This window comes from Salmo trutta, chromosome 32 (genome assembly GCF_901001165.1).
Source record: "Salmo trutta chromosome 32, fSalTru1.1, whole genome shotgun sequence".
Lineage (NCBI taxonomy): Eukaryota > Metazoa > Chordata > Actinopteri > Salmoniformes > Salmonidae > Salmo > Salmo trutta.
The window spans coordinates 4193076-4209478 of NC_042988.1; the positions used below are offsets into that span (position 1 = coordinate 4193076).

General features: G+C 43.3%; 1 protein-coding gene across 1 annotated transcript; it reads right to left on the minus strand.

Moving 5' to 3' along the window:
- Positions 1–160: 160 nt before the first annotated feature.
- Positions 161–16218, minus strand: LOC115170822 (serine/threonine-protein kinase NLK2). Its single transcript, XM_029727145.1, has 11 exons — positions 14684–16218; positions 14376–14505; positions 13856–13911; positions 13407–13513; positions 13051–13136; positions 10507–10716; positions 5852–5953; positions 2734–2820; positions 2366–2564; positions 2130–2223; positions 161–2018 (listed from the first exon to the last, which is right to left on the minus strand). The coding sequence occupies exons 1-11, from the start codon at positions 14995–14997 to the stop codon at positions 1970–1972; spliced, it is 1434 nt and encodes a 477-aa protein (XP_029583005.1). The 5' UTR covers positions 14998–16218; the 3' UTR covers positions 161–1969.
- Positions 16219–16403: the final 185 nt, after the last annotated feature.

Sequence of the window (16403 nt, forward strand, 5' to 3'; positions counted from 1 at the left end):
TATGACCCTGCTATAAAAGGCAAACAGAGACGAGAGGACAGCGCGAGGGGGATAGAGAGAAGAAAGGAGGGTGTAAGGGAGAGAGAGAGAGCGACGGACCCTGGTGATCTCTTCTAAAAACCCAGCCTGCTTGGGCTCTCCACTAAAGACAATAGCCAAGTTGTGAAACCCAAAAAACTTTTTTAAAATGAATCACATCACAAAACAGTACTAAATAAAAACACATTAAAACAAATAATATTTCCTAAAATCTAATTAACATCACCACAAGGAAGATTTGTCCATGGCGACAACTCCCATTGCACTGCATCCAAATCATCTTCCTTTTTTTTTTTTAATCATAAATACACACATGCAGGTTTAAGTGAAACATTTTGGCAATCCCCATCACCCCCTAGCCTACACTGCCAATAGCACCATCAAGTGGCGGGACAAGGGCCTGACCACTGCCATGACGGCAATGCCAACAAGCACAGTACAGCGTCTTCAGGAGCCTCATTTTAGTTCGTACTAGCTCCAGTCAGAGCTTCAGCGCACAGAGCTTTGCGGTTCCTCTTTGTGGGTAAAAACATTTTTTTTTTTTTAGGCACAATGTTATTGGTGAGTAATATCTGTGTGTATTTGTGTGGTCGGGTCCACAGTATTTGCAATGGAACACCTGAGCCGTGAACTCAACTGGAAATAAACCAACAACCTATAAAGGAAAACCCAAAACACAGCAGCATTTCACCAATACATTTCAACAAGCTGTTCTTCCTGCTTCCTGTTCTTCCAAGAGGGAGAAAGGAGGGGAGTGACAGAGGTTAAGGACAGTGATTTAGTACAAAGGAATGACATCACGTTACAGTACATAGTAGTTGAGTTGGGTCTATGTACACTGTACCAAGTAGACTCTCTGGGTTCCCTTTTTGACTTTAACTGTTTGAGGTAATGAGATCATTGAAGTAGAAAACTGCACATTCCCTTAAACTCTACACACGTGAGCACACACACCGAAATGGCTGACTACTCAGTACATGGGCACAACAAGCTCAAACTGCCACTCACAGAGAAGCGAAATCAAACAATAAATTAAAATATAAAATAATATGATTTTAAAAACACGGACGAGGCTCCATCTACCTCGAGTCCCAGAAGCTCCTCCCCTGCTGTGGCCCCACCCAATCAAAGAACCCGGTCAATTTTTGTCTTGGAAACGGTTTGGTCTTATGGACAGGGGCAGATTGGGAGGGATGATTCAAAAGTAGCACGGAGCGATGCTCAAGGCCAGAGGTTGCATTGAAGCGCAGATCTAAGACCAGTTTACCGAAGATATTGAGAATGGGTCCAGTGAAACTATCAAACCAAATCAATAGAACGAATCAATGATAAAGGTAGGGTCATCAATGTGACATTAACATGCCTAAGTCACCGAGCGCACAGGTAAAGAGTATGGTATCGACAGGAGCACGTTGCTTTTCATCATATTGCACGCGGCTGGAATGACTTAACAGAGCAGAACAATTATTCAACATAAATAATAAAACAGCTATTCCTTTGTCTCCGCCATCAACCACGTTGGAGCAGAACAACCAACTACAACTCTTCTAGTAATAAATGTTTCCAATAATTTTCCTCTTCTGCCACTCTTCGCTTTCTTTATTCCTTTTTTTAATTCAGCAGCACATTTTAGTTTTCAGAAATGCCTATAGCGTTGGTGTCGTCAAGTCTTCACCAGTGTCAATAGTAGTTTTCATAGTTGGGAACGGTAGTTTTCATTGAAGGGAAATGTAGTCTTTAGTAAAAGTGAGCATTTCCCCTAACAGACACTGTTCTTCTCTCGGAGAGGCTGGCGTGCGGTTTCATTCACACCTCCCCTTCATCCAGAGAAACCCAAGCCTATCTCTATTATATCGACCAAAGCAAGTCTTGTTCTTTTTATCAAACCGAATTTCCCACGATTCCTCTTGTACATGAACGACACTCCCCTTCATCTCTCCTCCTTCCTGGAGACTTTGGAGGAATGCCACGCAGTAGACCTGAGAGAGATCGAGAAAGATAAACAAAGAGAGACATGGGACATAGTACATGGCAAAATAGTATTTTAAGCTGCATGTATGTTAGTCCCTCCCTCCCTCGGTGTTCCTCACCTGATGAAGGTCTTGAAGGCGGCACTCTGGGGGTTGATGCACAGCGGCACTCGTTTCCCCTGCTGGTGCTCTGTTATGAAGTGATGGATGAGCTCTGAGAGCGAGAGAGAGGAGAGATTGCGAGAACGAGATCGCAGCAGGCCAACAACTTCAATAACAAGCTGGGTTGGGGGAAAAAAACAGAAGAGAACTGACGAGAAACAGCAGTAGAGGGAAGAGCACCAGATAGCTCCTACCTTTGCCCTGCCAGACAGAGAGCAGGCTGTTATCGTAGCTGTGGCTGAAGTTGCGGTCGGCGGGCGGTTCAAAGTCCCGCGTGTACACGCGCCCACTGGGCACCGAGTAGCAGCACTGGCACATGCACGTGTGGTAGCGCAGACGGCCCTCGTCCAGGTAGGGGTGGGAGAGGGCGTCGCCGCCCGAGATCCGCTTGGCCTGAGTCACACACACACGGAGAGAAAGTTGGTCCCTCTCTAATCTTGTATTTTCTCCCTTACTGTAGCTAACTACATTTTTCAGCTCTTGCTTAAACTAAAAAAAACGCCCCTATGAAGGAGGAAGCCTTTAGAGTGACAGTTCTCTATAGACTTCTGTCTGTACTCACCGGATCAAACACCAGCATACGACACAACAGGTGCACGGCCTCGTGGGTCGCCCCGTCCGACAGCATGTATAACACAGAGAGTGACGGCTGAGGGGGGGGGGGAAGAGAGATTTTACTTCATGAACTGTTGCACCTAGTTTTAGATAAGGATTGTGGGTAGGATATAGATCATATCTGGGCCCGGTTTCCCAAAAGCATCTTAAGGCTAAGTTCACCAGTGAACTTAGTCATTCAAGATGCTTTTGGGAAACTGGGCCATGAACAGTAATATTTTGGCACCCTTGCATGCATCTGTATTTCTTCCAAAATATTTTTTGGGGGGTATTAAGAAACACTTTTGGCATCTCCTGGCTTGCACGCATAGCCTACAATCCAAGTACAAAAAGTATAAGAAATTAATTTAATATAGAGTACATCACAATAAATCCATTATTTATTTTAGACGAGTCTAAAGAAACATGAAGAAAATGTAGCCTACTTCAGAAGAACAGAATAGCATATTCTGAGTAGTCCTTATGTTAGGCCCTGATCTGGCTATGGGCTAGACTAGCTCATTTAGCAGACAAGATTTGCTTAGAATTCTGTGGCATTATTTTATAGTATGAAGAATATAATTGAACATAGCTAAATATCATAGAAAGCATATTTCCCCCCCCCAAACAATTTCAGAGGGAGTGACACATGCAGCTATTCTGTGTTGAGCAGTTAAAGAAACGGGTTCTCCTATATGTTTAATTTAGAGTTATTTATGCAACTTTAGTTCTGATAAACTTTGAATGGATTACAAATCTAAACATACAGCCTAAGGCTGCATGATGATGATTTGAAAAAAGTTGCATGAAAAGGCATGAGCTCTGCACCTTGCGCAGGCTGCACATACTTCATCAGTCTCTCATTCACAATGTGACAAGCACTTCATAATATTCTGACCCATCAGACTATTCTTCATTTAAATCTGGTCTTTACATATAGCCAACTAATATACACTACATGATCAAAAGTATGTGGACACAATGCTGTAGCGTTAAGATTTCCCTTTACTGGAACGAAGGGGCCTAGCCCAAACCATGAAAAACACCCCTAGACCATTATTCCTCCTCCACCAAACTTTACAGTTAGTACTATGCGTTGGGGCAGGTAGCGTTCTCCTGGCATCCGCCAAACCTGGATTAGTCCGTTGGACTGCCAGATGGTGAAGCGTGATTCATCACTCCAGAGTACGCATTTCCACTCCAGCCAACGCTTGGCATTGCGCATGGTGATCTTAGGCTTGTGTGCGGCTTCTCGGCCATGGAAACCCATTTCACGATGCTCCCGAAGAACAGTTATTGTGCTGACGTTGCTTCCAGAGGCAGTTTGGAACTCGGTAGTGAGCGTTGCAACCGAGGACAGACTGTTCTGTGAGCTTGTGTGGCAAACCACTTCGCGGCTGAGCCATTGTTGCTCCTAGACGTTTCCACTTCACAATTACAGCACTTACAGTTGACTGGGGCAGCTCTAACAGGGCAGAATTTTTACGAACTGACTTGTTGGAAAGGTGGCATCCTATGACGGTTCCACGTTGAAAGTCACTGAGCACTTCAATAAGGCCATTCTATTGCCAATGTTTATCTATGGAGATTGCATGGCCGTGTGCTTGATTGTATACACCTGTCAGCAACAGCTGGCTGAAATAGCCGAATCCACTAATTTGAAAGGGTGTCCACATACTTTTGTATATATATAGTGTATGTGTGGAATTACTTTTGATTTAGAATGGCCCACAAAAAAATAATACTTGTAATCCGTTGCCTGCACTTGAATAGCAAATGGACGTTACGTTTTATTATGCAAGAACATGTGGCGCGTCCATAAGACTAGGGGAAGCTAAGCTTTCCCGAAAGTAAATTGAATTGCCAAAATTATATAGAGAAATAAATAAAATAATTAAAACTAGGATACCAAAGCACTGATTTGCTATGCATTGAACATTATTTTTTGCTAACACTGATTTGAGTTATATTGTTAGCCTAAACTATGACTATCCAATCTATTCATCACATTACGAATAGTAGGCTCTCTTACATAAGTCTGCAAATGCGATTATGCATGTAATGCTCTTAATATAAAAGGTGCATTTTTATGGGGGAAATGATCTTCCCCAAAGTTAACTCACACGCCGTCTATGCATGCCAGGTAGGCTACAGGTAGGCTACACAAGCAGATTAATGTGCGTCATTTTAAGAAGTGAGCAAGAAATACAGCATCACAAGAAAGCTGGGATCCTCTTTTAAATAGTGGCCAGTCAAAAGTCTTTACACACGCGATTGCGCAACGGCCGGGCTTATAAGAACACTAGGCTCTGTAGGCTATGGGCTCTCCAACCGTGTTCCAGGGCTCCTATGCTATAGGCTAGGTTTGGAGGTATTTGGCCACTTTAGTTGTGATACAAACCTTAAAACATATAGGCCTATGGACTAGGCTACATGGTGTGTGACTATGACCATCACATACCTGTCGGAACAGGTACAGGTACATATGCACAAATAGCAAATGGAGGACACTTTTCCTACGGTTCATTTTCATACCAGCCAGGTAGGCCATACTCCTGTGAAGCAATGTGCTTAATATTAGGAAAGTTGAGAAATAAATAGGCTTAGCCTACAGAAATCTGATGGGATCCTCCCTCGTCGTTTAAATAGAGGCCTTCAAAACTCTACTTTTCCTCACGCAATTGCATAGCCTATAGAAATGTTCATGGGCTCTCATGAAGTGTTCGATTTGATTTTTGATGGCATTTGCATTGACGTCAGAGTGATTAGAAGAACAATAAGTGACAGGCCATTAGTGACCGGCAGTTAGCAAGTTGGGTAGCCTACTGATGACCGTCAGCGGCACCAGAGCTCAGTTTTGGAGAAGCCTAGTTATCGTGAATATACGGTCACGTGGAATTTGATTGCAGTCATGACCGCAGGTGTGGTGATAATACGGTCACAGTGACAACCCTAGTTGGAAGTAAGGTGTTTTCATTTGTAAAGTGCAAGTAGGGCAATATTTGACCACATCTGTCTCATAGTAATACAAAAGGAAGGTCAGATCAGTTAGTGAGCAGTGAGGAGGTTCAGTGAGGAGGTAGTACCGGTTTGTGAGGTCCTCTCAGGATGTGAGCTCTGGCCCCCTCACAGGCAGATGCCATGGCAGAGAGAGGAGGGGTACCCAGCAGGTCAGTGATCAGATCCAACTGCGGGGTAGAGGGAGAGAATAGAGAGTGAGGGTGGGTGGGAGAGAGAGAAGATTTAATTTCACAACAAACCTAAATAAATAAAAACCGACCATCCACAAGTGCCAAAAATGTGATACATTATTTGATTATTAATTGTTAGATAAAAGTAAAAGAAAATTGCCCAGACAGATTATACCTTTAGATGGCTTTCCCTCCTTCCTCCCTCCCAGGGTTCTGTGCCCCCCACCCCTCTACTACGGCAGTGGCGGTCACAAAATGTAGTCAGCCGGTGACTGTCAAGCAAATAACTGTCGGTCTCACGGTAATTGACCGTTAATTAACAAACACATTTAGCATCTCCTGGCTTCCACACAAGCCACTGATGCAGATCTTTGGAGCATCTACATTTTAAAACGTTTATAAATCCATGTAATATAGCCTACACCTTCACAATAAATACATTATTTATTTTAGACAGGTCTAAAGAAGCATGATATTTTGTCTATTTCAGAAGAATAGAATAGCATACTCTGAGTTGTCCTTATGTTAGGTCCTGATCTGGCTATGCCAAATGGCTGTAGGCTACACTAGTTCATTTAGCAGACAACATTTGCTTAGAATTCCGTGGCATTATTTTATAGTATTTTATAGTATGAAGAATACAACTGAACAAAGCTGAATAAAATAGAAGGGATATTTTCTCCAAACGATTTGAGGGAGTACCCATACATGCGGCTATTCTGTGTTGAGCGGTTAACAAGGCAATATACTCCTATATGTTTAATTTAGAGTTATTAAATGTAACTTTAGTTGTTCTACAAACATTGGGCTAAATATTTAGATTTTTAATACATTGCAAGGCTGCATGATGCAAATAATGATTTGAAAAAAGTTGCTAGAAAAAAGGAATGCGCTCCATTGTTTTTTTTCGCAGGCTACACACTTCATCAGTCTCTAATTCACAATTTGACAGGCCCTTAACTTGTTATGGATAGGGGGCAGTATTTTCACAGCCGGATAAAAACGTACCCGATTTAATCTGGTTATTACTCCTGCCCAGAAACTAGAATATGCATATAATTAGTAGCTTTGGATAGAAAACACTCCAAAGTTTCTAAAACTGTTTGAATGGTGTCTGAGTATAACAGAACTCAAATGGCAGGCCAAAACCTGAGAAGATTCTGTACAGGAAGTACCCTGTCTGACCATTTCTTGGCCTTCTTTGTCATCTCTATCCAAAACAAAGGATATCTGCTGTAACGTGACACTTTGAGGCTCCCATAGGCTCTAAGAAGGCGCCAGAACGTTGAATGATGACTCTGCAGGCCATGGCTGAAAAACAGTAGCGCATTTGGTAAGTGGTCGATCTGAGAACAATGAGACGGGTGCGCATGTGCACGTGAAGAGTCCATTTTAGATTGAGTCTGAACGGAAAGGACGTCTCCCGGTCGGAATATTATCGCTTTTTTACGAGAAAAATCGCATAAAAATTGACTTTAAACAGCGTTTGACATGCTTCGAAGTACGGTAATGGAATATTTTGAAATTTTTTGTCACGATACGCGTCACCCTTCGTTACCCTTCGGATAGTGTCTTGAACGCACGAACAAAACGCCGCTATTTGGATATAACTATGGATTATTTGGAACCAAACCAACATTTGTTATTGAAGTAGAAGTCCTGGGAGTGCATTCTGACGAAAAACAGCAAAGGTAATCCAATTTTTCTTATAGTAAATCTGAGTTTGGTGAGTACCAAACATGGTGGGTGTCAAAATAGCTAGCCCGTGATGGCGAGCTATCTACTCAGAATATTGCAAAATGTGCTTTCACCGAAAAGCTATTTTAAAATCGGACACCGCGATTGCATAAAGGAGTTCTGCATCTATAATTCTTAAAATAATTGTTATGTTTTTTGTGAACGTTTATGGTGAGTAATTTAGTAAATTCACCAGAAGTGTTCGGTGGGAATGCTAGTTCTGAACGTCACATGCTAATGTAAAAAGCTGTTTTTTGGATATAAATATGAACTTGATTGAACAAAACATGTATGTATTGTATTACATAATGTCCTAGGTGTGTCATCTGATGAAGATCATAAAAGGTTAGTGCTGCATTTAGCTGTGATTTTGTTTTTTGTGACATTATATGGTAGCTTGAAAAATGGGTGTCTGATTATTTCTGGCTGGGTACTCTACTGACATAATCTAATGTTTTGCTTTCGTTGTAAAGCCTTTTTGAAATCGGACAGTGTGGTTAGATAAAGGAGAGTCTTGTCTTTAAAATGCTGTAAAATAGTCATATGTTTGAAAAATTGAAGTTTTCGGATTTTCGAGGAGTTTGTATTTCGCGCCACGCCCAATCATTGGATATTGGAGTGGTGTTCCGCTAGCGGAACGTCTAGGATGTAAGAGGTTAATAATGCCTCAAATTTCACGGCGGCATCCTCTTTGTTTGGCCGTAATACACCCTAAAAAAATCCATGCCTTTAGCGGTCAGTGGCCGTTGTGCCCTTGGCCCGGAGTGCTGCGTTGTGCCCTTCTCCCCGAGTGCTACTTGCGCCGATGCACTTCTCACTCACATTGCTCTCCATCACGTGATCGGGTCTTTCTCACAGGCTACAAGTGAAGACCGACACTTCGGGGACGCAACTGCGCACGTCCTTATCCAATTCCGAGGTGCATATTAAAGATATTGGAAGAACTGTCCACATTTACTTTGTCAGCCAATAAGATGAGTAGCCCTAACGAACAACAAAAGCACTAGCCTATGCCAATCTGCTATACCCCCATAGTACAAAACCATTCTATTCGTGCGAGAAATACATAAATAATCATGTTTTACTCAATGTGGCTGACACAACAGATCAGAACATTTAGCCTAATAGTTTATCAACATTTTAAGCTATTTCTTCGCACACGGCAGTAGGCTATAAGCGCGAATGTTCCATTAGCGGGAAAACACCATTCTCAAAAGTGACCGCAAATGCGATTATGCATGTAACGCTTTTATGTATGCCAGTTAGGCTCCATACCCCTTGTAAAATGAATTAATGTGCTTAATTTTAAGAAGTTATTTAGCCACTTTAGTTGTGACATAAACCGTATCAAAACATACAGGCCTATGGGCTAAGTAACATGAGGTGTGCGACTATGATTCGAAAAAGTGGCATCATTCACAAGTGATAATATATAACTCACAAGTGATAATATTGTCACCCATCAGACTATTCTTAATTAAATCTTGTCTTTACATATATTAAATAATATACAGTACCCGTCAAACGTTCGAACACCTACTCATTCAAGAGTTTATTTTTTGCCATTTTCTACATTGTAGAATAATAGTGAAGACATCAAAACTATTAAATAACACACATGGAATCATGTAGGAACCAAAAAAAGTGATAGATTTCTTTAAATACATATTTTATATATGAGACACTTCAAAGTAGCCACCCTAGGCCTTGACAGGTTTGCACACTACACATTCTCTCAACCAGCTTCATGAGGTAGTCTTTACTTTAAGACATGAAGATCAGTCATTCCAGAAAATGTCAAGAACTTTGAAAGTTTCTTCAAGTGCAGTCGCAAAAACCATCAAGCGCTATGATGAAACTGGCTCTCATGAGGACCGCCACAGGAAAGGAAGACCCAGAGTTACCTCTGCTGCAGAGGATAAGTTCATTAGGAGTTACCAGAGTCAGAAATTGCAGCCCAAATAAATGCTTCAGAGTTCAAGTAACAGACGCATCTCAACAAATGTTCAGAGGAGACTGCGTGAATCAGGCCTTCATGGTCAAATTGCTGCAAAGAAACCACTACTAAAGGACACCAATAAGAAGCATTCCTCATGAAGCTGGCTGAGAGAATACCAAGTGTGCAAAGCTGTCAACAAGGCAAAGGGTGGCTACTTTGAAGAATCTCAAATATATTTTTGATTTGTTTAACACTTTTTGGGTTACTACATGATTCCATACATGTTATGTTATAGTTTTGATGTCTTATTATTCTACAATGTAGAAAATAGTTTAAAAAAAAGAAAGAAAAACCCTGGAATGAGTACGTGAGTGCAAACTTCTGATTGGTACTGTTTGTATCGAAACAGGGGCAGGGGGGAAAATACAGGTCACCTATGCATTTAAAAAGTGAATGGCGGACACTTTTCCCGTGGTTCATTTTCATGCCAACCAAAGATAAGCAATTGGCTTAATATTAGGAAAGTTGAGAAATAAATAATATAGTAGGCCTAGCCTATAGAAAGCGGATGGGATCCTCTTTTTATTACAGGCCATCAATGTTGCGCAACACGAGCTCATGGGCTCTCATGAAGTGTTTGATTAGATTTTCGATTACATTTGCATTGATGTCAGAGTGATTAGAGGGACAATAGAGTGCTGAGTACCAGGCAGTTAGCAAGTTTGGTAGGCTACTAATCACCATCAGCAGCATCCGAGCTTGGAGAAGCCTAATTACCGTGACTAAACGGTCACATGGAATTCGACTGCCTTCATGACTCGTGACCGCCGATGTGGCGGTAATACGGTTACCGCAACAGCCCTACCCTCTCTACCTGTTGTATGGGGCTCTGGGCCTGGAACAGGATGCGTCGACCCAGTAGTTCAGCGAAGATGCAGCCCACCGACCAGACGTCTATGGCAGAGCCATAATGGCGGCTGCCCATCAGCACCTCAGGAGCCCGGTAGTACTGAGTCACCACCTCCTGGGTCATGTGACGAGACTGGTCCGGCTCCTCCACACGTGCCAGCCCAAAGTCACAGATCTGAGCGAGAGAGAGGGAAGGAGAGAGAGGAAGAGGTGATTGGAAGAGGGGGAAATTTAGTTACATACACGGAGTATACAAAACATTAAGAACACCTGCTCTTTCCATGACAGACTGACCAGGTGAAAACTACCTTTGATGTCACTTGTTAAATCCACTTCAAATCAGTGTAGATGGAGAATATTTTTAAGCCTTGAAACATGGATTGTGTATGTGAGAGACTAGTCAAGGACCATATCACCTCCACCCTACCTGACACCCTAGACCCACTCCAATTTGCTTACCACCCCAATAGGTCCACAGACGACGCAATCGCCATCACACTGCCCTAACCCATCTGGACAAGAGGAATACCTATGTAAGAATGCTGTTCATCGATTACAGCTCAGCATTTAACACCATAGTACCCTCCAAACTCGTCATTAAGCTCGAAACCCTGGGTCTCGACCCCGCCCTGTGCAACTGGGTCCTGGACTTCCTGACGGGCCGCCACCATGTGGTGAGGGTAGGTAACAGCATCTCCACCCCGCTGATCCTCAACACTGGGTCCCCACAAGGGTGCGTTCTCAGCCCTCTACTGTACTCCCTGTTCACTCATGATTGCGTGGCCATGCACACCTCCAACTCAATCATCAAGTTTGCAGACGACACTACAGTGGTAGGCTTGATTACCAACAACGACGAGACGGCCTACAGGGAGGAGGTGAGGGCTCTCGGAGTGTGGTGTCAGGAAAATAACCTCACACTCAATGTCAACAAAACAAAGGAGATGATCGTGGACTTCAGGAAACAGCAGAGGGAGCACCCCCCTATTCACATCGACGGGACAGTAGTGGACAGGGTGGAGAGATTCAAGTTCCTCGGCGTACACATCACGGACAAACTGAAATGGTCCACCCACACAGACAGCGCGGTGAAGAAGGCGCAGCAGCGCCTCTTCAACCTCAGGAGGCTGAAGAAATTCAGCTTGTCACCAAAAACACTCAAACTTTTACAGATGCACAATCGAGAGCATCCTGTCAGGCTGTATCACCGCCTGGTACGGCAGCTGCTCCGCCCATAACCGGAAGGCTCTCCAGAGGTAGTGAGGTCTGCACAACGCATCACCGGGTGCAAACTACCTGCCCTCCAGGACACCTACACCACCCGATGTCACAGGAAGGCCAAAAAGATCATCAAGGACTACAGCCACCCGAGCCACTGCCGGTTCACCCCGCTATCATCCAGAAGGCGAGGTCAGTACAGGTGCATCAAAGCGGGGACCGAGAGACTGTTAAACAGCCATCACTAACATTGAGTGGCTGCTGCCAACATACTGACTCAACTCCACCCACTTTAATAATGGTAAGATGTATGTAATCAATTTATCACTAGTCACTTTATATTATATAATGTTCTCATACCCTACATTGCTCATCTCATATGTATATACTGTACTCTATACCATCTACTGCATCTTGATGTAATGTATCACTAGCCACTTTAAACAATGTCACTTCATATAATGTTTTCATACCCTACATTACTCATCTCATATGTATATACTGTACTCTATACCATCTACTGCATCTTGCCTATGCCGTTTTGCCATCACTCATTTATATATTTGTATTTATTCCTTTACACTTGTGTGTATAAGGTAGTTGTTGTGGAATTGGTAGATTACTTGTTAGATATTACTGCATGGTCGGAACTAGAAGCACAAGCATTTCGCTACACTCGCATTAACACCTGCTAACCATGTGTATGTGACAAATTTTATATTTTGATTTGTGCCATTCAGAGGCTGAATAATGGGCAAGACAAACTATTTAAGTGCCTTTGAACAAGGTATGGTAGTAGGTGCCAGGTGCAACAGTTTCAGTGTGTCAAGAACTGCAAAGATGCTGGGTCTTTCACACTCAACAGTTTCCCATGTGTGTCAAGAATGGTCGACCATCCTAAGGACATCCAGCCAACTGTGGGAAGCATTGGAGTCAACAAGGGCCCGCATCGCTGTGGAATGCATTCAACACCTTGTAGAGTCCATGCCCTGATGAACTGAGGCTGTTCTGAGGGCAAAATGTGTGGGGGGCAACTCAATATTAGGAAGGTGTTTGTAATGTTTGATATACCCAGTGTAGGTTGACCACTGTAATTACAGCATAATACACTTGTATGTTTGTCAAAAGGTGCATAGATTATATTCTTCAGCCCATATTGATCTGTACTAAGTCATTTTTTTCTGTGCATCATGCTTTTTTTGTCATGTCTTTTGAGGAAGTTCACACACAGATTCACACATTCATACATGCGGACACACGCCTAAAAAAACGTGTACACACACACAGTTACCTTGAGCAGGCAGTTGCTGTTGACTAACAGGTTCCCAGGTTTGATGTCCCTGTGCAGGATGCCAGCAGAATGCAAGTACTTCAGCCCTGAGAGAAGGAGAATCACTGTTACTCATAACGGTCCAAATATAGCCCCTTGCCAATTCCCCTTCAGCGTTTGCAGTCAATGTCAACATGAATCCATCAATATGGCTCCATCACATGAAACAAGCTGGCTCCTTTAAACCTGCAAACCAAGAAAGGCTAGGGGGGCAAACTCACAAATGGGTTGTTTTTTGGGGCTCAGGAGTTAACCTTTAACCTTGACTTCCAACTCCTTTTCAACACTGCGCCTTCTCCTCCCTCTGTCCCACTCACCTCTGAGGATCTGGTAGAGGAACACTTTGATGTGGTCGGTGGTGAGGGGCTGGGGAGACACGATGACTTTGTGGAGGTCACTCTGCATCAGCTCAGTGATCACGTAGCTACAGTCAGGCATTGCCCCGTGGTCAAGGAAACAACAGACGTCTTATAGGATGTGGCTGGAGCACATAGAGGGATTATTAAGCTTTCTTCTATCTATAGTAAAGTTCAAAATGTAGTTATCTATCATAACACAAAGACTATCCCTAATGGCATCATCTCGGTTGAGGTTTATCTTGATGTAGAATGTATTATGTAGATTCAGACTGTTTTGAAAGGAGGGGGACATGATAATACATAGACAGAGAAACTGGGACAGAGAAAGTGCACGAGTGAATAATGGCTGACACGTAAGTCATGTGTGCAAGTGTGTGTGCGCACGTGAATGTGCATGTGAAGGATACATTTCCTCGAAGCAGTCGATCTGCGGAGGCTGCAGAATGTCCAGCGCTGACAACACCTGTAAACACACATCATCATCATCATCATCACCCTTCTCGTTGTTTTAATGATTAGAGCTCTAAAAGACAAAACAGACAGGCCAACGGTTAAAAGCAGTGAGTGGCCATCCTATCGTTGGCCGTCATTTCGTGTTCATTTTCTGATGATTGTTCACGTTGAAATCGCCACCGTTTTGTCAACACTCAGCAAGTGATCTAGCGTTCACAGCCGACATTTGATAAGGCACTTCTCGTCCTTAAGTGGCTAAACTATAACAAACCTCTAACTTCACAGTGCTATTTTGTAGAGCTAGCCTCTGTATGGAAACATATCAATGAGCAGTGTCTTATGCCTCTATTATGGATGCAATACTGTATGAAAATGGCACCTTACTCCAGAGTGTAGGAAATAGGGTGCCATTTAGGACGCAGCCTGTGCACGTTGCGCAGTCCTGTGTATAGATGCATTGCTGTCCATTCTTACGTTGTCGTGTTTGAAGAAGCAGAGCATCCTCAGCTCTCTGAAGACCCTCTTACAGGAGACTAGGTTCTGGAAGACATTGGGCATCTTCTTCAGGGCTACCTTACGCCCGTCACGAGGGTCTGTCACTGACCTGCAGGGGCAAGATGGAGGGGTCTGTTAGCACTGGTCACCAATGGGGAGGGCACGTGCACAGTATGTCTATCTCATTCCCTTGTTAGATACACACCCTTTTTTGGAAAGGGAAAAAAAGATGCAAAAACCTCACATGGAAATCAGGCTTCATTCTTATTTGAAATGGCACAACTTACCAGACTACACCAAATGCGCCATAACCGATAGGTCGATCAGGCTCCATCTCAGCAGGGCTTGGCACTTCACTGGCAGGACTACTGTGATGCTGTGGTACAGCGGCCCCGCCCCCGGTGCTTCCCCCAAGAGACGTCGGGTGTCGAGGCGTCCCCGCCGGGGCAGTGGGTCCAGTTAGACTCGGTGTTGCACTGAGGCCCGTGGAAGTGGATCCAGTTGAGGTGTTGGCGCAAAAATACTTGTTATGCCCCAACTCAGATCCGGGGAACAGGTTACCACATACTGTCTGCTGCAGGCCTGTACCATGGAATGCCATTCTATTTCAAACTTCTATCAGAAGGGTTCGTTTGGGAGCTATGTCTAATACTGTACTCGCTTTGAGCGTTGCATGCATCACAAATACATGAACCGAGAGCTTGACTTCAGTATTCTATGCGGGCTTGATTACGACTCTGTTCCTTGCTTGTAGAACATGCAACAGAGAATGTAAACCATGTCTGATATGGCTAGCAGCGATCTTGTTAGCTATTTAATAACAGGAGCAGTGTTATTTAGCTTGCTATTAGACTATTGTCGTGGAATCACCATTATTGGCTTTAGTGAGGTAGGTAATGTTAGGTCACGACAGAAAACCAAAAGTATAACGTCAGCAGTGTGATCGAAAACACTGTCGGGTCCAGAAATTCCTGAGCTATATCGACACAAACGCTATGTAAATTGGCCAGAGATCACATAATCAATCAGTCTGGCTGGGGAAAGCAATGCCTATCACTGTTAACACATTTGTGCTTTCTGTTTTGTGGCCTAATTTTACGATGAGTAAGAAGTCTCCCCTTATCTAACAATGCTATGTTACATTACCTGGCTACCAGCTCGCGCTACATGAGTTTATTGCCCGGGCTCAGATAGCTACCTTTGTCTGGTTGATGTTAACTAACGAGCTAGCTAAACCGAGAAGTACACACGCATGTGTTTGCATATAGTTAGCGGAGTAATTCCACTAGCTTATTATATAGCGAACCAGTTGCAGAGGTAGCTAAATAAAAAAGGTAGCAAACGCCCGGTTCTTCCAGCTCGAGATGTCGGTCAATGAAATTCAGATTCGTAGAACGTTAGCTAGCTGGCATTAGCCCGAATGCTAACCAGCTGTTCCATGGCCCAGATAGACAGCCGGGTATTTAGCTAGCAGACTGTCGTGAGCTATATCTTTGTTTTGACCAAAAACACTTCCAGTAGACGAAACGAAAGAAAAACCAACCAGTGTAATTCGCAGCGCGAGGAAGTCCTCTTTTGATTTCACACAACGAAAGTCAGTTTTGCATCACTAACGTTAGCGGAATAACGTTAGCCGGGGTTGCTAACAAGCTAGCCCTATCATACCCAATGATAAAAATGAAAAGTGCCAAGAGAGATTAAACCAGCTACTGTGTGATATATTTCATCGCTCGTCTCTATATCATCTGCTAACCATGTCTTCCGAATGATCCCTTTCTTTCTTGGAAATCAGCTGTTTGAAATAGTGGAATAGTGAGTAGGAGGAGTTGGGGGGTGGATAGCAAAGGACAGGAGAAATGGTGGGGGAGGGTTAGACCACTGGTGTAAACAATGCCATGGACAATAGATCAACGGTTCATAGAATCTCTATTCAGATTATCATGATTACATCTATATAGAGACAAAAAAAAAGGTTAAATAAGATTTACATTTTTCTCCAGAGAAATA